The following is a 26,013-nucleotide window of genomic DNA, read 5'->3' as shown; positions in this document are numbered from 1 at the left end:
ATTAGAGATTTTACTTTTCTATTTCTAGTTATTCTGGCCAATGTTTATCTATTTTATTTTTTCAATAAACCAACTCCTTGTTTCATTTATTTTCTGAATGATTCTTTTGTTTTCAATTTCATTGATCTCTTGATTTGATTTTGGATATTTCTTTTCTTCTACTGGGTTTAGGCTTAGATTGTTCTTCTTTTTCCAATTCCATAAGATCTCTTGTGAGTTTGTCGATGCTCTCTCTTTCTGTTTTTCGAATATAGGCATCTAAAGTGATAAATTTTCCTCTCAAAAATGCTTTTACAGTATCCCACAGATTTTGGTAGCTTGTATCTTCATTGTTGTTATGCTCAAGGAAGTTAATGATTTCTTGTTTTATTTCTTCCTGCACCCATCTGTCATTCAACAGAACGTTGTTTAATTTCCATGCCTTTGGGTGGGGTTGAACGTTTTTGTTAGAGTTGAGTTCCACCTTTAGTTCCTTATGGTCTGAGACGATACAAGGTAAAATTTCAATTCTTTTGATTCTTTGAGGTTTGTTTTGTGGCCCAAGATATGATCAATTTTGGAGAATGTTCCATGGGGTGATGAGAAGAATGTATATTCTTTATCTTTGGGATTGAGTGTTCTATATCCGTCTACCAAGCACAGTTGTTCTAGGGTCTCATTTAAATCTCTTATATCTTTGTTTAATTTCTGTTTAGAGCATCTGTCCAGCTGTGTAAGAGGAGTGTTAAAGTCCCCTGTGATTATGGTATTATCAGATATCATATTGCTCAGACTGAGTAAGGTCTGTTTCAAGAGTCTGGGAGCATTTAAATTGGGTGCATAAATATTTAGAATTGAAATTTCTTCTTGTATTTTTCCCTTGCCAATACAAAGTAACCATCTTTGTCTTTTTTGACTTTAGTTGCTTTAAATCCACATGTATCTGAAAATAAGATTTCAGCTCCTCTTTTCTTCTGAATTGCATTTGCCTGAAAAATTGTCTTCTAACACTTGACTCAGAGTTTCATTTTGTCTTTTGAAGTCAGGTGTGTTTCCTGCAAACAGCAAATGGATGGCTTGTGTTTTTTAATCCAGTCAGCCAATCTATGCCTCTTGATTTCAGTGGGGAATTCAAGCCATTAACATTTATTGAGATAATTGATAAGTGCAGTAGTAGTCTATTCATTTTATTTTGTGAGAGTCCATTGCTTAGTTTTATCTTTTGCATCAGTGTGGAAGTTACGTTCTGTCCTTTAATTTCTGAGTTCTTACTCTGCTGCTGATCCATTGTGACGGTCAGTGTGTAGAACAGGTTGAAGTGTTTCCTGTAGAGCTGGTCTTGTTGTGGCGAATTTCCTCAATGTTTGTATATCCGTAAATGATTTGATTTGTCCGTCAATTTTAAAGCTTAGCTTAGCAGGGTACAGAATTCTGGGCTGAAAATTGTTCTGTTTAAGGAGATTAAAGGTAGATGACCATTGTCTTCTTGCTTCGAACGTTTCATTAGAGAAGTCTGCAGTCACTCTGATGGATTTGCCCCTATAGGTAAACTGGTGCTTACTCCTGGCAGCTTGAAGAATCTTTTCTTTCGTCTTGACTTTGGACAGGTTCATCACAATGTGTCTTTGAGAAGTTCGGTTAGAGTTGAGGTGATCTGGGGTCTGATATCCCTATGAAAGGAGTGTGTCAATCAATATCTTTTGTGATATTTGGGAAATTTTCATTTATAATATTCTCTTGTATGGGTTCCATTCCCCTGGGGCATTCTTCTTCCCCTTCTAGGATTCCTATAACTCGTATGTTTGAACGCTTCATAAGGTCCCATAATTCTGTCAGTGAATGTTCTGCTTTGTCTCTCTTCTTTTCTGCCTCTTTAACTATCTGTGTTATCTCAAGAACTTTGTCCTCTACCTTCGAAATTCTTTCTTCTGCATGGTCTAACCTGTTGCTGATACTTTCTATTGCATCTTTAAGTTCCCTAATTGACTGCTTCAGTTCCTTCAGCTCTGCTATATCCTCTCTATATTCTTCATATTGTTCATCTCCTATTTGATTCTGTTTTTGGATTTCCTTTTGGTTATTTTCCACTTTATTAGCAGTTTCCTTCATTGTTTCCATCATTTCCTTCATTGTTTTCATCATGTGTATTCTAAATTCCTTTTCTGTCATTTCCAACATTTCTTTATAGGTGGAATCCTCTGGAGTAGCTACCTCATGGTCCCTTAGAGGGGTTGCTCTGGACTGGTTCTTCATGTTGCCAGGAGTTTTCTGCTGATTCTTCCTCATGAGTGATTTATTTTATCTGTTCCCTTGCCCTCATTTTCCTTTCACTTCCTCTTGTTCTTTAAGTTGCCGTGCCTGTGGACTAGGGTTTCGATGAGTCCTTTTGGTATAGGACCAGAAGGGTGAGAAGATTGAAGAGCAGGAAGGGGTACAAGAATGAAAAGAAAAAGAGAAAGGAGAGAGGGTGGGTAAAAGGGAATTTTGACAAAAAGAAGAGAGGCACAGAAAGAGGGAGACAGAGCAATATAAGGGTACATTAGGGTACTTTGACACAACCTTAAGAAAACCCCAGCTTCTGGGGGTGCCTGTTTGGGTGGTTCCCTTGAGGTCAGCAGCTCTTTGCTAACCTGATTGGACATAGCACCCCACCTCCACCAAGTATAGAGGAAAGACTAAAATGGTATAAATCAAACCAAAACAAGCAACCAGAAAACTTTACGGGATAAAATTGGGGAAAAAAAAAAATAATAGGGGTAGAAACACTAGCAAAAATGAAGTTCTAATTATTGAAAAAGGCAGCAATGGGAAATTATATTTAAACTAGAAAAATGGAGAAAGAAAAGAAAAAATCTGTAGGGAAAAGGTTGAAATTAAAAAACAAAACAATAACAAAAAATACAAAACAACAATAACAAAAAACAAAACAGTATATATATCTTGTTGAATATTGTCTGGGGAGCAGGTGGTCTTCTGGGCTATGAGATGTTAATCACAATGCTGATACGACTGGAGACCTCGGATGATTTCTTAAACCCCACAGGGTGGAGACCCTAAATCTCTCTTCAGCCCCCTTAAAAGGCACTTTAAACTTCTAATCTTGGCTAAGCAATAGCTTTCCCAGGAAAGTGCTTGTCACTGGGATCCCTGCTAAAGTGGCTATCCACCTAACCAGTGTGCCAAAACTGGTGCCACTCTGCCCCTGAGGTTTAAGGCTATAAGGCGGCTCAGTCCCCGCCTTTCAGCTGCTCAGTCACTAGATTACTAGCTCCCGCCTCATCCTTGCTCTGAGACCCTGAGGGCAGAGCTTGTTGGGTCAGATCTCTCACAACGGCTCCCTGTTGCCCACATCCGAACACTATTAGCTCCGTCCTGCTCAGCAGCTCAGTCTGGGTCCCTAGACAATGCCGAAAGTTCTGCGCACTCCTGCCCAAGCTTTCCCCAAGGAAGTTCAACTGAGTGCCAAGTCCAAAAACACCAAAACAGTTCACAGGTAAGGCCTTTCCAGTTTGCAGTCTCACTGCTGCTGTAGTTACAGCTGCCGGTGGGATTAGAGCTATCGAACACCCGCAACCACTTGCCAGTTTTTCACTGTTTTTGTCCTCCTCTTGGGGTCCAGAAGTCTCTTGCTGACTCTTGTGTCCTCGAAGGGGTGATTATAGGCAGATCCCACCAGCCAGAGATGCCTGGAGTCTTAGCTCCCCAGACTCATGGTGACCAGTTGCAGGGAAGCTGTTTCTCTGCTGCCATCTTGTTCCCCGCTCCTCACCAATAATATTTCCAGGCAGCAACTCAGTACAGTTGGGTGGTCTGAGACTACTAACAGCAGAAGCCTTGAGTGCAGAGAGTTTCTGGTTATCCCTTCCTAACCTTTCTGGTTCCCCTATTGCTTTATACACATCCTTCCTGGAAGCAGGTGAGGAAGAGATGACTAAGGGATAGGTTTCTGCAAAAGGACATGGCAGTTTCACACTAGAGCTCGGTCTCTTTGTTTGGCAGAGTAAAGCATGCCCTTTGCAGGGGAACCAGTACCATCATCCTGGGCTCTCCCATGTCTGTGAGAGGCACCATGGTGGTTTGCCTTCTGCTCAGATTCTGCAAGGCCCATAGGGGAACGCTCCTTCATTTGCAGGCTTTCTGCACATGCTTGTGTGTGTATGTGTGTGGTGTACCCAGGTGGTTTGTTTTTAAAAGATCCTTGATTTATTTCCTAGTAGTTTACTTTTTAGCATTAAATCTATTCTAAATCACTTAATGTGATTTAGAGGATGCACACAATCTCTTGGGGGAACATATCCCACCATACTCATATTTTGTGGTGTGACTGCAAAGTCACAGAATTGATTTCAGTATGTGACTGGAATTTGTTTTATAACTTTCAAATACACTTTAGATGTGTGCGAGGAAATGAATAAAAAAACACTTAACATCTTAAATACTCGTTGTTCTTGTGTGTGTACATTCATATCTGTGTTCTACTACAAATGGTGAAATATCGGGGGAAATGGTCTGCAGAGGTCATTGACCTCAGAGGTACACTTTTTAATTTGTTAAATTCAGCTGTTTCCCTTATTAGTGCTCAAATGTGAATATTCCTTGGGTACATGAATTGATCTAAAGTTGCACTTGTACCCAGAATTCTAAAATAAATTATTGTCAAATTTCCAGTAAAAACTATTAAGCCAGAGTTTTAAAAGCTAGTTTGTACAGTTCATTCAAAATGATTTCAGTTCATTTGAGCTTGAATGTAGTCCTTGACATACGTAGATGCCAAGTGTACACTCTAGGCCATGGCTATCAACATTTTCAAAAAGAATTCAGTTACAGCTCCTTGACAGACCTGGTCCTTCATGATTTACTGGGAGGACTTAGAGTTTAACAGAGATGTGTGTTGTAAACTGTGGCTTACTAGTTGTGTTTATAATGGCCTGAAGAGATGGCAGATGTTCTCCTGACAGATTTCTCATTCCATTTAGGTGAGCTTTGCACAGCAGGCTCAAAATACACAACACCTGAGTGGGAGAGTCCACCTTAATAGTTCTCAGTGCCAGTCTTAAAATTCTAAGTCGAGTGCTTTGGTTCTTATTTTAGGAGACATACTGCTATTTTGTAAAGGAGCAGACTCAGCAATTTTCCCCAGGGTGCAAAATCATGAAATTGAATTGACTAAAGTCCACGTAGAACGTAATGCAATGGTGAGCCTCCAGCCCTCCTCCTACCAATAAGTAAACAGAGAAATGCTAGAGATGACCATGTGTGTAGGAATTGCTATTTAAATGAATGTTTAAATGAATTTTAACTCCTTTTTGTGGTTTACTTTTTTTGTATTTGGGGATTTAATAATATTTTCTTATTTTAACATAAAATATTCTATAGCAGCTTTCTGGTCAGAATTTGTGGCCTTGAAGACTTTTCAAGAATCTTTGTTAAAAGAGCTATTATTTTATTATTCTGAACCTAATTGAATGTTACCTTTTTATTTAGAATCTGTTCAAATTTTAAACTAAAAACATGTCAGAATTTCTCTTTTGTACATATGGGTAAAGCAAGAATATTTAAAAAGAATGTCTGTTTTTTTCCATTACTATTAAGATAACTACAGATTTCCTCCTTTACTTCTAGGAGGGGTATCGGACACTCTGTGTAGCCTTCAAAGAAATTGCTCCAGATGATTACGAAACAATTAACAGACAGCTCTTGGAGGCAAAAATGGCCTTACAAGACAGAGAAGAAAAAATGGAAAAGATCATTGATGAAATTGAGACAAATATGAATTTAATTGGAGCCACTGCAGTGGAAGACAAGTAACTAGACAGTGATACTTTTTTAATTTAACTGACCAGTCATTTAGGGTAGGATCTGTCTCAGATTAGTAATTTATTCTTAAAGTATGAAATCTTTGATTTATTTTGGTTGCCTTTTTTTTTTTTTCCTGAGACAGAGTCTTACTCTGTTGCCCTCAGTAGAGTGCTGAGTAGCTCACAACAACCTCAAACTCTTGGGATTAAGCAATTCTGTTGCCTCGGCCTCCCAAGTAGCTGGGACTACAGGCTCCAGCCGAAACATCCAGCTATTTTTAGAGACAGGGTCTCACTCTGGCTCAGGCTGGTCTCAAACTCCTGAGCTCAGGCAATCCACTCGCCCTGCCCTCCCACAGTGTTAGTTTGGTTGTCTTAAAGGGCTTAAAGATTCATTTATTGTAGCAAGTGTGAAAAATTATGCCATATTTTGAACTGTTTGTCGTAATGATTTTAAAGTTAAAGAATACATGTAACTTAGAAGAATGAATCAGTTATCACAAGATCTTTTGAACATTTGTTAAGCTATCAATTTACTTATGCAGATGTTTATGAAATAGCCTTGGCATTTTTAAAGAGGGGTACTAGAGCCATCATTTGAGCTGGTGCCTAAAAGAAGGGCAAAGATTTTAACAGAGATGAGAAGAAAGGAAATTCAAGGTAGAGCAAACAACATGAGAGCGTAATCTAACTGGTATAACAGACCAGAGTGTTTCTGTATACTTAAAAATAATGTGCTTTTAACTATACAGGCAGAGCTCTTTCAGACATGATTGTAGGGTTCTAGCATTAATCTACTTGAAATAGTAAGTTTTATATTCTGTAAATGCAAATTATAAGATTTAACCAAACAAAAAGTTGTGGACATATTCAGCCACGTTGGAAGGTATTGAAATTCTTATGAAATTCATTTAGTCTAATGTCATTCTTACTCTATGGCCAAAAGGAACCAAAAAAAAAGTATTATTTTTCTATTTTTACCTTTCAGAATTATACTTAAATTCTCATTCCTGATGATTGGTGTTCTTGTTATTAAAGCTCCTCAGGGATGGGGATTTACTAACTTCTCTAGGTATTTGATTAGAAGTGGTTTGGGTTCTTATATTTTGAACCATGTTAAGTATTTGTATGGTGAGATATAACATGTAATGAAATATGCAAAAGTGACAGTAAATACAATGTTTGATGAGTTTCAGAACATTTTAGCTTAGAGTGACAACTCTCAGTTCTGCCACTGAATACTAGTTACACCTCAGAAGTTATCACAAATGTTTCTAAGCCTCATTGTTTGAAATTTACTGTCATATATAAAACCATGCCAGAGACAACACTCTCACAATGATTAGGGATCTATAAGAAAACCACGATAAGGTATCAGGACTCTAAAATTGCTGTGAATTATAAAAATATTCTGTTTAGCAAGCCTTTTTGTAGAATATTGGTAAGGGATTTTGGAGGATAACAGTGTTTGTGTTTCCAGGCTACAAGATGAAGCTGCAGAGACCATTGAAGCTCTGCATGCCGCAGGCCTGAAAGTCTGGGTGCTTACTGGGGACAAAATGGAGACAGCCAAATCCACGTGTTATGCCTGTCGCCTTTTCCAAACCAACACTGAACTCTTGGAACTGACCACAAAAACTATTGAAGAAAGTGAAAGGAAAGAAGATCGATTACATGAATTGTTGATTGAATATCGGAAAAAGTTGCTGCATGAATTTCCTAAAAATACCAGAAGCCTTAAAAAGTAAGAAAGTGCATCTTTTTTTTTAATATTTAGATATTGGTACAGATGTAAATCACAACTGCTTAGAGCAACAAGCACCATTTTTTGTGATTCGTTATTTTTCTATTTACAGGTGTTTTATCCTTACAAATTAAAATATTCCCTGAGGACTTAGCTAATGGCCCATTTGAGATTATTTGACATTTTCCACCTCTCTTTTAACTTAAAGAAAATTCTGCATTTCTCAGGGTTTAGAAAAATAGCTCAATTTTTAAATGTTTAGCATTTAGGTATTCAGTGTTGATATTCTGGTCTTGTCTATATTAAGTGAAAAATATTCCTTTTCATGGTCTCTTAAATTGAATGTAATAAAATCAACCTGTTAATAGTTTCCATGCACTTTAATTTCTGGAACACTTTTCTGTGAACTCTCCTGAATCAGAACTCCAAAGGGAACCATATATTTGTTAACATGGTGAGTGTTGTTTTTTTGTTTTTTTTTGTTTAAGATAAGTTGGCCACTTTAACTCTGCTTTCAGCTAGCTGTTTAAGAAGAACTTGTGGTGCCTGTGGCTCAGTGAGAAGGGCGCCGGCCCCATATACCAAGGGTGGTGGGTTCAAACCCAGCCCCGGCTGAACTGCAACCAAAAAATAGCCGGGCGTTGTGGCGGGCGCCTGTAGTCCCAGCTACTCGGAGGCTGAGGCAGGAGAATCGCGGAAGCCCAAGAGCTAGAGGTTGCTGTGAGTCCTATGACATCATGGCACTCTACTGAAGGCGGTAAAGTGAGACTCTGTCTCTACAAAAAAAAGAAGAACTTGTGGTACATAAGCATCTCAAGGAAAGCCACTGATGCATGATAATTCAGTACCCACAGATGGATCTTCTGCACTTCCTATTGATCAAGGCTCAGCCTTGTCTGAGCCAATTACTTGAATTTACCTTGGCCATAAGCAAATTGATTTCCCTTTTTGGGATGCCCTTGAATTTGCCTACACTAGCTTCAGAGACCCATAAGCAATATTTTCCATTTCTTTCTTTTTTCCATTTCTTGAGCACACTTTATGTTCCCTTAACAGTGTTAAGCTCTTGTATGATTATTCTCATTTAATCAACATTAACAACACAGTTAGGCAATCTTATTTTCTTCATTTTGCAGATAGGGAAACTTAAGCTCAGCAAGATGAAGTGACTTGTTTAAATCGCACAGCTAATAGGGGGTTGACCAAGTCTATTCAATTCTAGGGCTCATGCTTTTAACAGCTATGCAGTATCTACATCCTTTTCTCTAATGTTTAAATTTAGCTGTAGAAAAGAATAGCCCACATTCATGAAGCTATGGCCAATTCTAAAACAGCTATTGTTCTTTTCATATTTGGCCACCATTGAGAATAAACAGGTTTTTATTAATTGCCTATGAGAAGTGTTTTTTTTCTTTAGCCAGATGGTACTTATATAGATAGTCCAAGTTGACGTGAATTTTACTTGTCCTTTTTTGTCTTAGCGTGCTTGGGCTGCGGTAACAAAATACCATACATAGACTGGGTGGCTTAAACAACAAAAATTTATTTCTCACAGTTCTAGAAGCTAAAAGTCTGTGACTGGAGTCTTACCATGGTTGGTTTCTGATCAGGGCCCTCTTCCTGGTTTGGAGATGGCACCTTTCTTCCTGTGTACTCACATGGCAGAGGGAGCTCTGGTGACTATTCTGTTGTAAGGCCAGTAATCCCATCATGAGGACCCTACCTTCATTAATTCACCTAAACTTAATTGCCTCCCCAAAGCCCTGCCTCTTTTTTTTTTTTTTTTTTTGTAGAGACAGAGTCTCACCCTATGGCCCTCGGTAGAGTGCCGCGGCCTCACACAGCTCACAGCAACCTCCAACACTTGGGCTTAGGCGATTCTCTTGCCTCAGCCTCCCAAGTAGCTGGGACTACAGGTGCCCGCCACAACACCTGGCTATTTTTTGGTTGCAGTTTGGCTGGGGCTAGGTTTGAACCCGCCACCCTCGGTATATGGGGCCGGCGCCCTACCGACTGAGCCACAGGCGCCGCCCAGCGCTGCCTCTTGATACCATAACATTGCGAGTGAGGGCTTCAACAGATAAATTTTGGAAGAATACAATTCAGTCCATAACAAGTCCAAATCCCATCATGAGGGCCCCACTCTCAACGACTTTCCTAAACTTAATTACCTCCTAAAGGCCCCATCTCCAAGTAATATCACATTGGGGGTAGAGCTTCAACATACAAACTTTAGAAGAACATGATTGAGTCCATTGCTTTGGGGTATTTTTGCAAAAGCCAAGGCATATGGAAAACTTACCATCACTATCTCAGATAAACTTCTCTTCTTAGCTGTCTCTTCACCAATTATAGAGGTTTTAGACCCAGAATCGCCTTTTGACAGCTTCTGCTCCTTTGTCTCTTCCCCTTTAATTCAGCTCCCAAGGCTTATCTATGCTCCCATTCTCAGCGCAAGTGTCCTCCATCAGAGGCCCAGCACTTCACACCTCAGATCCGTTAAGCCCTTCTGCCAGGCGAGTGGTCTTCACATGAAGCACTGTTTATGGCACAGTCATGCTCTGAAACCTGTAGTGTTTTTCCATTACTCACAAATTCAGGTGCAGCAAAGGACTTAAGTCACCTTTTCTTTTTTGTTGTTGTTGGGACAGAGTCCCACCCTATGCCTTGAGCAGAGTGCAATGGCTTCATAGCTCCCTGCAACCTCAGACTTGGGCTGTGGGCATCCTGCTGCTTCAGCCTCCAGAAGCCGTTGGGATTATAGGTGCTTCCCACGGTGCTCGGCTGCATTTTTTCATTTTTTTATGAGTCGGGGTCTTGAACTCCTAAGCTCAAGCAATTCTGCCTCCTCAGCCTCCTACAGTGCTGGGATTACAGGTGTGAGCCACTGGGCCCAGCTTAAGTCACCTTTTCAACTTGCTTTCCTAGTGCACCACAACATATAGTCTCTTCCCCTCTTTCTTCCCTATCTTCCAAGTCCCATTTGAGATACCACACCACAAAGATCCCACTGTTCTTCCCAGTGTACATTTATTGCCCCAATGACTGGGTATCAAGCATTTATTATCTTGTTTGGTTGGGTATGTTCTCTCATGTATGCTTTGATCACTCTAAGGAAATTTTCTATTCTCTCAAAAAAAAATTTAGTCAGTAATTCTTTGTATTATTCTATATGGTCTGCTTATAGTTGGTGCTTACCAATATTGCTTAATGATTATTGAGCTGCTGTTTTCTGCCCAGTTAGTTACATGAGTAGGGGAGCAAAGAAAGAGAACACATGATGGTAACCTCTTTAATTAGTGAATAAAGAGTGCTCATGGCCAGGCATGGTGGCTCACTCCTGAAATCCTAGAGTTCTTGGAGTCTGAGGCAGGAGGTTCACTTGAGCTTAGGAGTTTGAGACCAGCCAGAGCAAGAGCAAAACCCCCATCTCTACTAAAATTAGAAAAATTAGGCGGACATCTAACGTAGGAGAATTGCTTGAACCCAGGACTTTGAGGTTGCTGTGAGCTAGGCTGATGCCATGACACTCTAGCCTAGGCAACAGAGTGAGAATCTTGTCTGAAAAAAAAATGCTCATGAAATTATGAAGCAAAATATGGATAAGTACAACATATTATGGTGTTAAAGGTATACACTGAAGAAATATGGAATAAAAGAATGATGAGGTATATTAGGCCTTCACTACTCAAAGTTTACAATAGAATAGAATAGCAGCTTCATTGTCACTGGGCAACTTATTAGAAAAGCAAAATCTCATGTCCCACCCTCAACCTACTGAATGAGAATCTGCATTTTAACAAGATGCCCAGATGATTGCTTAGCACATTAAACATTGTGAAGCATTAAATTAGACAACTGAATCTATAACTAAAAGATCCTTTTGTGTCTAATGCTTTTACTGCAGTGGTTCTCAAATGGCACACAAGACTTCCTGAGGGAAAGTTGAATAACCACTGTTTTATTTTATTTTATTTTTTTAGAGACAGAGTCTCACTTTGTCACCCTCGGTAGAGTGCCATGGCATCACAGCTCACAGCAACCTCCAACTCCTGGGCTTAGGTGATTCTCTTGCCTCGGCCACCCGAGTAGCTGGGACTACAGGTGCCCGCCATAACACCCGGCTATTTTTTTGTTGCAGTTTGGCTGGGATTGGGTTTGAACCCGCCACTCTCAGTATATGGGGCCAGCGCCCTACTCACTGAGCCACAGGCACCACCTACCACTGTTTTTATTAATTGCAAAAAGAATATTAATTGGCAGAGTTTTCTCAGTTGTTAAGTTTCCCCCCATATGTTTTCTTAAGTATTTGGCACCTGTTACATTCATCTTTCCTGTACCTAATCTCTCTTAGTTCTGGCTATGCATGGGAATCACCTCAGGAGCTTATAAAATATACCTGTATATAAACAAGCCCTGTCCCAGATGCTCTGAATTAATCGGTCTGGGGATGGACCCCAGGTGTGAACAATGTTTTAAAGCCACCCAGTGTTTTTTTTTTTTTTTTTTTTTTTTTGCAGTTTTTGGCCATGGCCAGGTTTGAACCTGCCACCTCCAGTATATGGGGCCAGTGCCCTACTCCTTTGAGCCACAGGCGCCGCCCAAGCCACCCAGTGTTTTGTTTTTGTTTTTTGTTTTTTTTTTTTTTGGGAAAGCTAGGACTGAGAACCACTAAAAAACCAGTGGTTCTCAGCCTTCCTAATGCTGCGATGTATTTTCATCGTTACAAAGGGGTCGCAACCCACAGGTTGAGAAACCGCTGCACTAAACTAATATAAATAATACTCATTTAAAGACTATATATCAGTATTGTATGACATTCTTTAATGAACATTATATCTTTTAGATATTCTGTCATATTTGAGAAGCTGTGTTCTCTGGAAAGGCATTTTCACTCAGGCAAAGATATTAGAGAAAGGTCTCTGATTTGTTTACCCTAAAACCATTTTGTCTTCTCCATGTCATTCGGAAGTTTAAATTAACTGATGATTTGTCTCCATATCAGAATTTGATTGATCTGTACTTGGAAATATTCACCTTGAATTTCTTATACAGAGGCAGGCTGCCCAACCTTCTTCATATCTATATGTTTTAGAAGTTACTATAAACTACATAGACAGCCTGAGTCTCAAAAAAGGTGTTATAGAAAGTCAGTGTTGAACCATTATTAGAGGCAGTTGCCTTTTTTTTTTTTTTTTTTTTTGCAGTTTTTGGCCAAGGCTGGGTTTGAACCCACCACCTCCGTCATATGGGGCCAGTGCCCTACTCCTTGATCCACCGACACCACTCCAGGCAGTTGCTTCTTTAGAATGAACAGGTCAAGGAACCAGATTGATAAATCATCTGGGATCCTTCTCTTTGTGGTTTAAAAAAAAATCAAGATTCTAAATAGAAGTGTATAATAGATTCAAACACAGCGTTGGTCTTCTTTTTCAGAGCATGGACAGAACATCAGGAATATGGATTAATCATTGATGGCTCCACGTTGTCACTCATACTAAATTCTAGCCAAGACCCTAGTTCAAACAATTACAAAAATATTTTCCTACAAATTTGTATGAAGTGTACTGCAGTGCTCTGCTGCCGGATGGCACCATTACAGAAAGCCCAGGTAAGTGTGGGCATTGGTTAATTTTCTTCCTATGCACATATATGCAAATGTTTGGTTTTCTTTTAATTTTTTTCTTCAAAAAGCCATTAGTGCCATATAATTTCCTTTTTCCCCATCTTGTTCTTTGTGATCAAACTCAGAAGTCTTTTCCCATTTCAAATTAAATCTTTGCTGTACTTTGTTGTCCCTTCAAGTTTGCTATCCAGTTGTTTGCCTTCCAGACTTTTCTCTATAATGAGTGCTTCATGTCTGCTATCTCTGTTTCACTGCTTCTAACCTATGACATTAGTCCCACATGTTGTTTCTGCTTTTCTTACTCTGGTGGCTTTCGTGCAAGCAAATTTGGCCCAGTCCCTTGTGTTGTCTTCTATTATCTTTCTCATTTTTCCTTTGCGTTTGACACTGTCAGTTATGTCCTCTTTAAAGCTCTCCTTTCTTGGTTTCTGTGATGGCCCGTAGTCCTGCTGGGTTTTTATCCTCTTCTGCAAGGTACTGTCTTTTTTATGTTGTACTATCCTCCGTCTTCTCCCTAATTATCAGTTTTCTCTAGGGCAGAGTCTTCTCTCTTTTTTACTTTAAGGACTATCTCTGTGGATAAACACATCCATTTCTCTGACTTTTGTTGATAAATCTTGGGGCCTAGCTAGATGCAGTGGCTGATTCCTGTAATCTCATCACTTTGTGAGGCCAAGGTCAGAGGATTGCTTGAGGCCAGGAGTTTGAGACCAACTTAGGCAACATAGCAAAACCCCATCTTTACCAATAAATAAATAAATAAATTTTAAAAAAAGAAAAAAACTAATAGCTGGGATTCTTGGTGCACACCTATAGTTCTAACTACTCAGGAAGCTGAGGCAGGAGGAGCATTTGAGATCAGGAGTACAAGGCTGCAGTGAACTCCAGCCTGGGTGAAAAAAAAAAAAAAAAAATCTGGCCCTGACTTTTTCTTAACGTTCAGTCTCCTATTTCTAGCTGTCTGCTAGATAACTCCATATGGATTGCCTACTGTCACATAACATTCTAACACTCAAGACATCTTATAATTTCTATGCACACTGGCTTGGTTTTTTTCTTGTCTTACATTACTCTTTACCAGTACTATTTTTCTTTTGCTCCTTAAGTCTCAAAATTGCCTTTGATTGTCATCCTTGCCCCTGTATTTAGTCACCATATCCTATTGATCCCACCTTTCATTAAAGCTCTTATTTTGGTGCCATCTTTTGAAACCTCTTAACTGTCAGCCTAGTCTAAACTGTTAACAGCATTATACACAGACTGTTTGATTTAGTCTCCTCAATGGCCTCCTCGCTTTTACCTACCTTTGTTGTCTTTTCCCACACTAAGTTAATCTTGTTAAAACTCTATTCTTACCATCATGTATTCTTTCTCACTTTCAGTGGTTTCATGGTCCCTCAGGATGAAGGGTAGATGACTGAATGTGGCCCCCCACCCCGTGTCCTTTATGTGTCTCTACATACTTTGTATTCACTATCATTTCCTATCCAGCATAAATTTGCCACTCTTTTCTGGTTGTTCCCTCTTTGTATCTCTTCCATGTGCCATTCTCAGGGCAACTTCTAAAATTTTTCTCACATCATTTTATCATCTGGAATTCTCTCTGAATTCCCCTGGCCCAACAAAAATTTTACTCATAATAAAACCCAGCTCAAGAGCCACCTCCCGTGTGCTACCTTCTCCTGCTCACCCAGCCTGCTTTGATCTGCCTCACCTTGCTTCTTTGTATGCACTAGGTACAGGGAGACTGAGAGTCTCATTCACATACTGTTTCGCTTCTGTGTACACTGCTGGATAATCTTTCATATGTGTTAGTCTTGCTTCTTCAATTCTTTAGCTAATTGCTCTAGACAAGAGGATGGCTTCATTTGTGTCTTTGCTTTATATATCATATACTCTCCCCAACACACACACACACACACACACACACACACACACACGCTGCCTATCCTAGTTGGAGCATTGCTTCTATCTACTTCTAGCTCACAGTCCCCGCTGCAGTCAGAGGCCCTTCTTTCTTTACTTTAATCTTGAAAACTTCACTTGGCCCCAGCTGGGGAATCAGATCCAGTCAGAACAGTATCCATAGAAATCTCTCACCTTAGTCAAGGCTTGCCTCCAAAAGTGATATCTATCTATCTGACTGTCTATCTCTCTCTCTTTCGCTCTCCCTTCTCCCCCCCTACCCCTCTTCTCTCTCTCTTTCTCTTTCTCACATGCGCGCGCACACACGCACACACACACACACACATTCATTGTTCATCGTGTGCTGCTTAAATTTCTCACCTGGGGGAAAAACCAAAACAAAACAAAAATTTGTCACCTGGGTTTTGACTATTTCACTGCCCACACAGGTATATTGAATGCTTAACTGCATCCTGCTTGTCCCACCCTAAGTGTGGTCCTCCTTGGGTTTCAGTCCTCACTCTGGTTTATTTCTCTCACTATAGTTAACTTTTTTTAGGGATGTCACCTACTCACTCACCTGTCATGTCTAAATAGCTGATGTTCAAGTCACTATCTCCAATTCAAGTCTTGGGACTTCTACTTTACTTCTTTAGCTGCTTACCAAACGTGTCTTCTTAGGTGTGTCTCTTTCCACAATGGCAAGTTTTACTAGTTTTAATCTATATTTTTATGCAGAACTTCTCTCCCTTGATAATTTTATTGTCTTCTCTGGCTGTAGCTTTTCTTCCTTGAGGTGAAAATCATTACTGCACTGTACTGCTATAATTGATGTAATTAGTTAACCAATATTGTAGCCCATCAAGAATAAATTTAATTTGGGTTCTTTAATTTTGTCTTTGAGTTTTTTCACTTATGAGTTATTTCTGACAGTCTTATACAAGCTTTTAAGAAGAACCAAATGTGGGGAGGGACTGGGGGAAAGCTGGAATTTCACAGTCAGATCATTTTTGTGGTAAATGGAATTGGATATGTATTTTTTTGTGGTACTTACTACAATTAAAACCTGATTGAATTATATTAAAATAAATAACTGCAGGGTTCTCTAGCCTCATATAAATGATTTTCAATAACTTTAGTTATGTTAAAAATGTATTTTATTTATATCAACTGTCAGAGCAATTGTGAGGAAAGAATTTTTGCAAAGCGTTATTTAACTGCTAAATTATTTAAAATTAAAACTGTTAGATTGCAAGGGATTTATCAAACAGTGATTATGATTTAAAACATAAGGTAGGAGGGCAGCTGCTTACCCAATAACTTCCCACTTCCCACAAGTAACTTTTCCAGGAAGTTTTGGATAACCCCAAGACATAAGTGTTTCAGTACCAGGGATGAAAATTTTATTTAGTACTTGCCATGAAGACAGCACTAAGCTATACACAATAGCATTTACACATTTTGAAGAAACACTCAAGGAATAGTTACAGGCTTTATACACATATCTTTGGAAACTTTCTGCAAATGTCACCCACTTTAAAATGCCCCTTTTAAGATACAGCTACCGATAGGAAAGGTTAAACCATATTGAGCAATGAGATTTAATAAAGTTTAGTTGAAAACCAGATGGGTATAAGAATTTAATATTAGGTAAGTTCTTGGGGATGAGGGTTGTGGTGCTCCTAGGGAAGGTGGCAGTGTCATCAGAGAGGAGAGAGTAAGAAGAAACCAAAAACATTGTTCTCTGGCTTCCCACTTTTGTTCTGGTGGTCCTGTGCGGTGCCCTGATAAGCTTTCTGTCCTGCACTGTCACACCTACAACATCTGATATGAAAGAACACAAGATGTAATGATAAAAGAGGGAAATGTGTTGACTTGCAATATGAATGAGAGGCAAGATTTTTGATCATATATGCACAGACCTAAAAGTAAGTGGGTGCTGGTGTTGCATTTGAATGGCCGTCTTCTGCATCTGAGAATTCAAGACTATTGTATATACATATAGTCAGCCCCCCATGGGTCTGATCCATGGGTCTCGCATCTGTGGATTTATGCAACCATGGATCAACGATATTAGAAAAATCCCCAAAATAACAACAACAACAAGGCAATAATAAAAAATGATACAATTAAAAACTAATTTATTATAACAAATATTTACGTAGCATTTACATTGTATTAGGTATTATTATGTATGAGTAATCTATAGATGATTTAAAGTACATAGGACACTTTTGGAATCCATGGAGGATTTGGGAACCAATCACCTGTGGAAACTGAGGGATGGCTATGTATACACAAACTACCTTTCTGTTTGCTGGGCTGCGATTTACAAGTGTGAATGAGGCATAAATTCCTAAATTCTGCTTTGACCCTTTCTATACCTCTTTTGTATTTAATATTTAGATCGTCCGAATGGTGAAGAATTTAAAAGGCAGCCCAATAACTCTGTCGATAGGTGATGGTGCCAATGATGTTAGTATGATCTTGGAATCCCATGTGGGAATAGGTAAGAAACATCTAATGAGATAGCAGCTATAAGGTATCATTATTGCTTTTTGGTAAATGGTCTTACATTCTGGAGAGATCATTTTGGTTATACATCTTAAATTTGAATTTGGGAATGATAAATGTTAAAATGAATGAAGGGCCCCATCTGACCATGTCCATCTCTGGCAGAAATGTAGCAATACTAAGTTAGAGGCTATTCTTTGATTAGCCAAGTAAAGTGAATTTCCCAAACCTATGGGCAACACAATTGATTGTTTAATTCTCACTTTGACATTATACATGAAATTATATTGATTTTTCTGCCCCTGGCCACACTGCCTGCTTATGTTGCTGTGTTGTATCTTTTGAGATTCTTAATCGTTGAGAGCTAAGAAATGATAATTGGCGGGTTGATGTTCACTGATGTGGCAGTACTGAGGGGTGGTTTGAGCTGTAGTGTTGAATTATATGTTGACATTCAACAATTGCTTTTCTACCACCTGTACCATTTTTCTCATCAGGCTGCTGTTACACAATAAACCTAACACCCCAGGACCTTTTATTTGGCAGTAGGGTGGGGCCACATCGAAAATTAACGTCTGGAAAATTATTGTACTGCAGTTTTGATTCTCAATCCTTTTTTTCCATTTGGAAGTAGTCCTATTTAGTATAGAACTCTTAAGTTCCACTCATAGGTTATCCATTATGGAAAGGGCCTAAGGGTGTTTGAGCTCATGGAACCCTTGGGCTATTAGTCAGAATTTCATTCAGTGTAAGGATTTTACCATTTTCTCATTGAGTTCCTAGACTGCAAACCCCAAGTTTCTGAATGGCCTTACTGTAGCACCTAGTCTAGTGTCAAAGCACAATTAAGCACTTAATGAATGCCTTAAAAATAATTTTCAGGTTGAATTTTTTTGTCTCCAGATATTTTTTGTCTTGTAATGATTGAAATAATGATTCCATTTAATTCTTTTATTTTGTGTTTCAGATAGGTAGTTACCAATTAAACTTAACTTTCCTTTTATTTGGTAAGTTTCAGTGTCACTGTTAACAAAGCCCTTTTGGGTTAAAAGAAAAAAAGTAAAGCTGAACTATACCGTTGAACTATAATATTTAAGCAAGTTGAAAATGTGAAAATAGACTAGGGGGTTGCTTATTCCATAAAGCACTCACCCTATAGAGATATTCTCTTTTTAGGTATTAAAGGCAAAGAAGGTCGCCAAGCAGCCAGGAATAGCGATTATTCTGTTCCAAAGTTTAAACATTTAAAGAAACTGCTATTGGCTCATGGACATCTATATTATGTGAGAATAGCACACCTTGTACAGTATTTCTTCTATAAGGTATGTGATAAAATATTTGTAATTTAATTTCTGACTATTTAAGTCAGCATTAGGTCAGATTGGTCGTGGTTTTATTCTTCCTTTTTTTCATGTTGCTTTTGGCAGTCATTAATGATTTTAATGACTCAGAAACCAGGAATTCCTTTGATGCAAAAGATTTAAAATACAGTTTTAAAGTCAACTTTATTGAACTATAGATTAAACACAATAAAGTGCAGTCATTAAAAGTGTACAGTTCCATGAATTTAGACAAACATATATATATATATACCTACTAACCGACCACCCCAAATAAAAAGTAGAATATTTCCATCATCCTATGGAATTCTCATTACGTTCCCTCCCAGTCTTCTCTACCCTTGCCCCAAACAACTAATCTGATTTATGTTCCTATACCATATGTAATAGTATGTATGATAGAGAATATATGGATATAAATGTAATATATGTGATATACATATTTGTTTTTTCCTGTTCTAGAAATTCTTATCAATGGAATCACATGTATTCTTTGTGGATGGCCTGTTTCACTTAGCATAATGTTTTTGAGCTTCATCGAAGTTAGGTCATGTATCAATAGTTGGTTCCCTTTCTGTGCTAAATAGTGTTTCAAGCTACTTTTTCCAGGAGCAAAATCCTCTTGTCAAGTGAAATTACCCAGATAAAGTAGATCAAAGTAGGAATGCTTTGAGTGAAGTGTAATGAGCCAGGGCTGCCTAATTCTTCAGCCTTTTTGTCCTGCCCCATAGGTTTCTCAGAGTATAATAGTATAATTTGGAATCCATAAATATAGTTAAAGCCACTGATGTGTAATGAATTGAAATAACTGCTGTAAGGCAGGGGTGTCCAACTTGTGGCCCATGGGCCACAATTCTGATTTTGTGAAGTCGTTTTTTTGCTAGCTGTGATATTAAATATCTCAAAAAGTATTCACAGACCTTTTTTCCCTAATCTGCTTTCATTAGCATTTGTGTATTTAATGTATAGCCCAGGACAACTTTTATTCTTCCTGTGTATAGCAGAAGAAAAAAAAAAAGATTGGACACCCTGTTCTAAGGTATGCAAATCATTTTAAGCTGATATGGGCCAGAACCTGATCTTCTGTCCTATGTTCTGGTCAGTGAAGTTTAAACTTTTTTTGGCTTTTCATTTTGAAATAATTTTAGACTTTAAAAAAGTTATAAATCAATGAAATAACTCTCATATAGCCTTTGCCCAGCTTCATCAACTGTTACTGCCTTAGATAACCCACAATAGAGTTATCAGGATCAGCAAATTGGTATTAATTTGTACATTACTATTAACTAGTCTGCATAATGTATTCAAATTTTGCCTTTGGTCTCACAGATGTTCTTTTTGTGGTTCGTTTCTTTTCAGAATCACCTTTGCATTTAAACTAACATGTCTCTTTGGTCTTTTTTAATGGGGGACGGTTCCTGTCTTTGTGTTCTTAACATTTTTAAAGAGTACTAATTAGTTTGTAGAATGTCTTTCCACTTGGGCTTTTCTAATGTTTGCTTATTAGATTCAGATTATGCATTTTGGTATAAACACCACAGAAGTGATGTTGTAACAGCCTTTTTAGTGCATCATATCAGGAGGCACAGCTTGTCAATATGTCTCATTAATGACAATGTTAATTTTGATAACTTGCTTCAAATGCTGTTTTGAGTGTATCAAGACTCTTCTACTCTGCTATGTGTAATTTCAATTTGAAAAGAAGATTCTGTTACTAAAACAGCTGTTTTATTTTCTGAGTTAAAATCCTCTGCTGTCATTATTTTATTGCTCAGATTGTCCTGTATTTGGTCACTAGGAGCTCCTATGTCTTTATCTCCATAATTTTTGAAGACTTATTTATTTCCTGGACTACATGATGTTCTAGGCTCATTTTTTTCTTTTTCCTGTCCCAGCCCTGGATTCAGACATTTCTCCAGGGAATACTGGTTCCTTTTATTTGCAAGTCATATTTAGAAATCAAAATCTGGGTGTTATTTGTGCTCATTGCTGCTCAGCTGAAGTTGGTTCTAGGCCTTCACAGTGGACAGAATTAGGAAATATATATGTATATGCATATAAAAAATCTATATCTGTGTATATATAGCTAAGTCCTCACTTAACAACATTGATAAGTTTTTGGAAACCATGACCTTAAGTAAAATGATGTATATACCAGGCCCTTCAATAACATTGTTTCATTCAGAGTCACATCATTTTATTATAGTGTTGATGAGAAAAAACAATTGGTGTTTGTTTATTTGCTCGTTTTGAGATACAGTTTCACTCTGTTGCCCACGCTGGAATGCCATGGCACCAGCCTAGCTCACAACAACCTCAAACTCCTGGCTTCAAGTGATCTTCCTGCCTCAGCCTTGCAAGTAGCTGGGACTACAGGCATGAACCACAATGCTGCCAGCTAGTTTTTCTTTCTTTCTTTTTTTTTTTTTTTTAATGATTTTATTTTATTTATTTATTTATTTTTTTTGTAGAGACAGAGTCTCACTTTATGGCCCTAGGTAGAGTGCCCTGGCCTCACACAGCTCACAGCAACCTCCAACTCCTGGGCTTAAGCGATTCTCTTGCCTCAGCCTCCCGAGTAGCTGGGACTACAGGCACCCACCACAACGCCCGGCTATTTTTTGGTTGCAGTTTGGCCGGGGCTGGGTTTGAACCCGCCACCCTCAGTATATGTGGCCAGCGCCTTACCGACTGAGCCACAGGCGCCACCCAGCTAGTTTTTCTTAGTAAAGATGGGGTCTTGTTCTTGTTCAGGCTGATCTTGAACTTCAATCCTAATGCCTTGGCCTTCCTGAGTGTTAGGATTACAGGCAAAAGCCACCATGTGTGGCACACAGTTGGTTTCTTTATACATCATTTTACTTAAAGTTGCAGTTTCCAAGAACCTATCAACATGTTAAGTGAGGACTTGCTGTGTAATATGGGTACACACACATATGTTAGACTGGAATCAAAGGTATCAGTATGAACTAAGCTTAACTTACATCTTTGATTCCAGTCCAGCAGCACAGAGTTGATTCTAGCTTTTCCCTCTTCCTTATTTGTAACTCTTTCTCCAGTGGTGAGAAACATGGTTCTTATTAATCCATAATAAATGTACTTATTTGCTTAATCCTGGAATACACTTAGTTTCAGTATTGCGAACTCATACTCATGAGAAACAAGCTCATTGGAATATGGTATTTGTGTGCAGTTTTTCTGATTGACAAAAATTGGAAATATTTGTGTGTATGTGATGTTTTCATATATGTACACATTATGGAATGGCTAAATCGAGCTAATTAACATATGTATTACCTCATATACTTGTCTTTTTTTTTGTGATGAGAACATTTAAAATTTACTCTCAGCAACTCTCAAGTATACAGTATATTTTTATCATTGTTGTCACCATGATGTCCAGTAGATCTATGTGACTCATTCCTTCTGTCTAACTGAACTTTCGTGTCTTTTGACAAAACATTTCCCCATCCTCTCCCCTAAGCCTCTGGTACCATTTTACTTGTCTGCCTCTATGGATCTGACACTTAGATTCCACATATAGGTGAGATCATGAGATATTTGTCTTTCTGTGCATGACTTATTTCACTTAACACAGTGTCCTCTAGGTTCATGGGCTCATCTGTGTTGTCACAAATGTTGTATGTAGTTCTTTTTATATTTAGCTGTTACAGGGTATATAATCAAAATGCTGTTTTCTAAAATTGCTTATTTCCTTTTCTTTCCACCACTATAGTATGTTTGGGTTATTTGTTTCACGTGCAGTTAGGTTATTATTTTTTGTATGTTTGTGTTCCATTTGTGTCCTTCCCCTCTATTCTTGATTTATTTTAATTATTTATTTTTTGAGTATGTGAAACCTTGGCCTGGTTCTAAAAGAGCTACACAGAAAGGTCTACTGAAGGTGAGGTTTTCTGAGGATGTTAGTGACTTAATGCTCTAAGCAAAATGAGAATTATGCAAAAGTGACTTTTCTGAAATCCCTCTTTCAAAATTTATACATAATTCCTTTTCTATAATGAAATTTTTGTGGTCATCTATGACTGTAAGCACACCAACTGAGAGAACCAATGGTGATACTTTGTTATGTGACCTTATGATCTATTCTGATCTGTACAAGTTAATGTAAACATATCTTTATATACTACATCCAGGATTTTTATTTTTAATTTTTGAGGTATAATTCATGTAACAATTTACCATTTTCAAGTGTACTGTTTAATGACTTTTAGTATATTCACTCTCGTGCACAACCTTCGCTACTAATACCAAGATTTTTCCATCACTCTCAAAAGAAGCCTTATACTTATTTGTTATAATAAGTATTGTTTTGCACAGTGCCTTTTCCACTTAATATATTATCAGCTAGCAAAGTATCTTACACATATTGAATTAATAATCATCACCGTAGTCATTATAATCTTCCCCTTCCTCAGAGTTTGGCCTGGCTACCAGTTGATCCTGGCTGGCAGGGTCTTTTCTCACTTAAATATTTTCTAAAACATGAAAATTGTACAATATCTTAAGCCCCCATTATTGCACGCTAAATTTTTTCTTTAAAAAAAAAAAAAACCTTGTTTTTCTCTGCTACCAACCATTATATTATATAGTACACATTAAACTGAATCTGTGTACCTATTTTTATCTACCAGGGCAATAGCATTTATGAAATTTCTTAATTAGGTTCTAGTTTGTAGGTATAGTTTCAGGTGTATCTTCCAGTTTTAAATGATCGAAGCAGTTAGGGCATTTGAATTTCATTCCTTGTATTTTACAGGAGTGAAAACTCAGCAACTGCTTTTGTGTGCCAGTTGTCTGTAATCAACTATAGGTCTTTCTTATTAGTTTTGTATTTTGTAAAATAAATATAACTGTGAACTCAGGTTCATAGATTTGCTAAGACCCTGCCAGCCAGTATCAACAGGTAGCCAGGCCAAACTCTTGAGGAAGGGGAAGATGATAATGATTACAATGATGATGAATTCAATGTTTAAGATACTTTGCTAGTTGACAAAATCCCTTTATTTTCTTTTCCTTTTTTTTTTGCAGTTTTTGGCTGGGGCTGGGTTTGAACCCGCCACCTCCGGCATATGGGGCTGGCGCCCTACTCCTTTGAGCCACAGGTGCTGCCCTCCCTTTATTTTCTTATTTAATCTTTATGAAGCAAGTAGTAGTATTTCCATTTCAAATATGTGGAAAGTAGGGCTCAGAGAGATTTAACTTGCCTTTGGCTCTCTAGCTATGAGGTAACAGAACTAGATTTCTACCATAGGCTCACCAGGACTCTTTCTTTATCATATTTAGGGCCTACTGGGCCTTGAACTGTGTAAGTAACAGCCCCACGTAGGAATAAATGGTTATTCTCTCTTAACTTCCCCCTAGTAGATCTCATGAAGATTTGCCATACAAATTTGCCCAGCAATCTGATCCTATTCCCCAGAAGCTTGGTTTGCCGCTTTTGGATTTTGGCCTGCAATTCACTCAACTGCCACCAGATGGCAGGAATGCTCTGTTAGGAGAGCAAAACAATTATTAAAATGGCAAATATGGATCAGTAATCCAAAATTGACATATCCCTGTTCCTAGTATAGGGTATTATTTAGGTAGATTATGTCCTCTATCTTTGTTATTATCTCTATGCCCAGTATAATCTTGGTTACCGACTCTGCACTATTTCTTTTTTATTGCTATCTTTTGTCCCAAGAGGATTTTTAATATGTTCAGCCCTCATTGGCTGAGCTAAGAAGTATTTCCTTCCTCCTTTCTTGTCATTATCTTCAAATTATTATTGCCTCACTTCAGAATACTTGAGTTGATAGGTCTTCCTGCCTTCTGATTCTCCATTTAATCCTTCTTGTGTAATTCAAGGAGCTTAATGTTTAGAGAATGCTACTTTTCAACTTGTCCCTTCGAAACTTTACTCTCTGTCATGTCAGGATTAGTGTAGCTTTTAAGGCAGCTCACAGTTTGCCCCTGTCTTACTATATATGTTTAAAATATATACCACACTGCCTTGGTTCCTGCTATCAATATATCCTATTCATCTTTAAGATCTAGCTCAGTGTTTTCTCAACCTTTTTTTTATTATTAAATCATAGCTGTGTACATTAATGCAATCATGGGGCATCATGCACTGGTTTTATATACAATTTGAAATATTTTCATCAAACTGGTTAACATAGCCTTCCTGGCATTTCTTAGTTATTGTGTTAAGACATTTATATTCTACATTTAGTAAGTTTCACATGTACCCTTGTAAGATGCACCATAGTAAGTTTCACATGTACCTTGTAAGATGCATTGGTGTGGTCCCACCAATAACCCTCCCTCCATCCATCCTCCCCACTCCCCTCCCTTTCCCCTTTCCCCATATTCTTAGGTTATAATTGGGTTATAGCTTTTATATGAAAGCTATAAATTAGTTTCATAGTAAGGCTGAATATTTTGGATACTTTTTCTTCCATTCTTGAGATACTTTGCTAAGAAGAATATGTTCCAGTCCATCCATATAAACATGAAAGAGGTAAAGTCTCCATCTTTCTTTAAGGCTGTATAAAATTCCATGGTGTACATATACCACAATTTATTAATCCATTCGTGGGTCATTGGGCACTTGGGCTTCTTCCATGACTTAGCAATTATGAATTGAGCTGCAATAAACATTCTGGTACAAATATCTTCGTTATAATTTGATTTTTGGTCTTCTGGATATATACCTAGTAGAGGAATTGTAGGATCTCATAGCACACTTAAACCTATAGTTAAACTTCCGTGGCACACTTAAATTATGTTGATTAAAAAAGAGTAAAAAAAGAATATACTTACTGTACTTTGAACTTCTTTTGAAAACAGTTTAATTAATGATCTTTAAAACTTTTCAAAGCTCACCTAAGATCCTCTCATAGCACACCAGTGTGCTGCAGCACACTAATTGACAATCACTGTTCTAGATCAAGTTCTGACTTTATTCAGTCACTCAACAAATTTGTTTTGAATCTGTTACCATGTGCCAAGTACTGTTTTAAGCACTGAGGTTTCACCATGGAATAGGATAGGCAGTATTCCTATTGTCATGGATCTTACATTCCAGTGGAGGAGGCAGACACT

At 38.1% G+C, this 26,013-nt stretch overlaps 1 protein-coding gene across 3 annotated transcripts in view; it reads left to right on the top strand.

Moving 5' to 3' along the window:
• The window catches only part of ATP11C (ATPase phospholipid transporting 11C), a 217,500-nt gene that overhangs the window by 143,161 nt on the left and 48,326 nt on the right, over positions 1-26,013 (top strand). For all 3 annotated transcript variants that reach the window (XM_053579888.1, XM_053579887.1, XM_053579886.1), the window contains 6 exons: positions 5,071-5,174; positions 5,602-5,783; positions 7,258-7,521; positions 12,958-13,132; positions 17,459-17,561; positions 18,743-18,888. In XM_053579888.1, coding sequence (XP_053435863.1) covers positions 5,071-5,174; positions 5,602-5,783; positions 7,258-7,521; positions 12,958-13,132; positions 17,459-17,561; positions 18,743-18,888 — 974 coding nt within the window. The remainder of the gene's footprint in view (positions 1-5,070; positions 5,175-5,601; positions 5,784-7,257; positions 7,522-12,957; positions 13,133-17,458; positions 17,562-18,742; positions 18,889-26,013) is intronic.

This window comes from Nycticebus coucang, chromosome X (assembly GCF_027406575.1).
Source record: "Nycticebus coucang isolate mNycCou1 chromosome X, mNycCou1.pri, whole genome shotgun sequence".
Lineage (NCBI taxonomy): Eukaryota > Metazoa > Chordata > Mammalia > Primates > Lorisidae > Nycticebus > Nycticebus coucang.
This window is presented reverse-complemented; position numbering and strand designations above follow the sequence as displayed.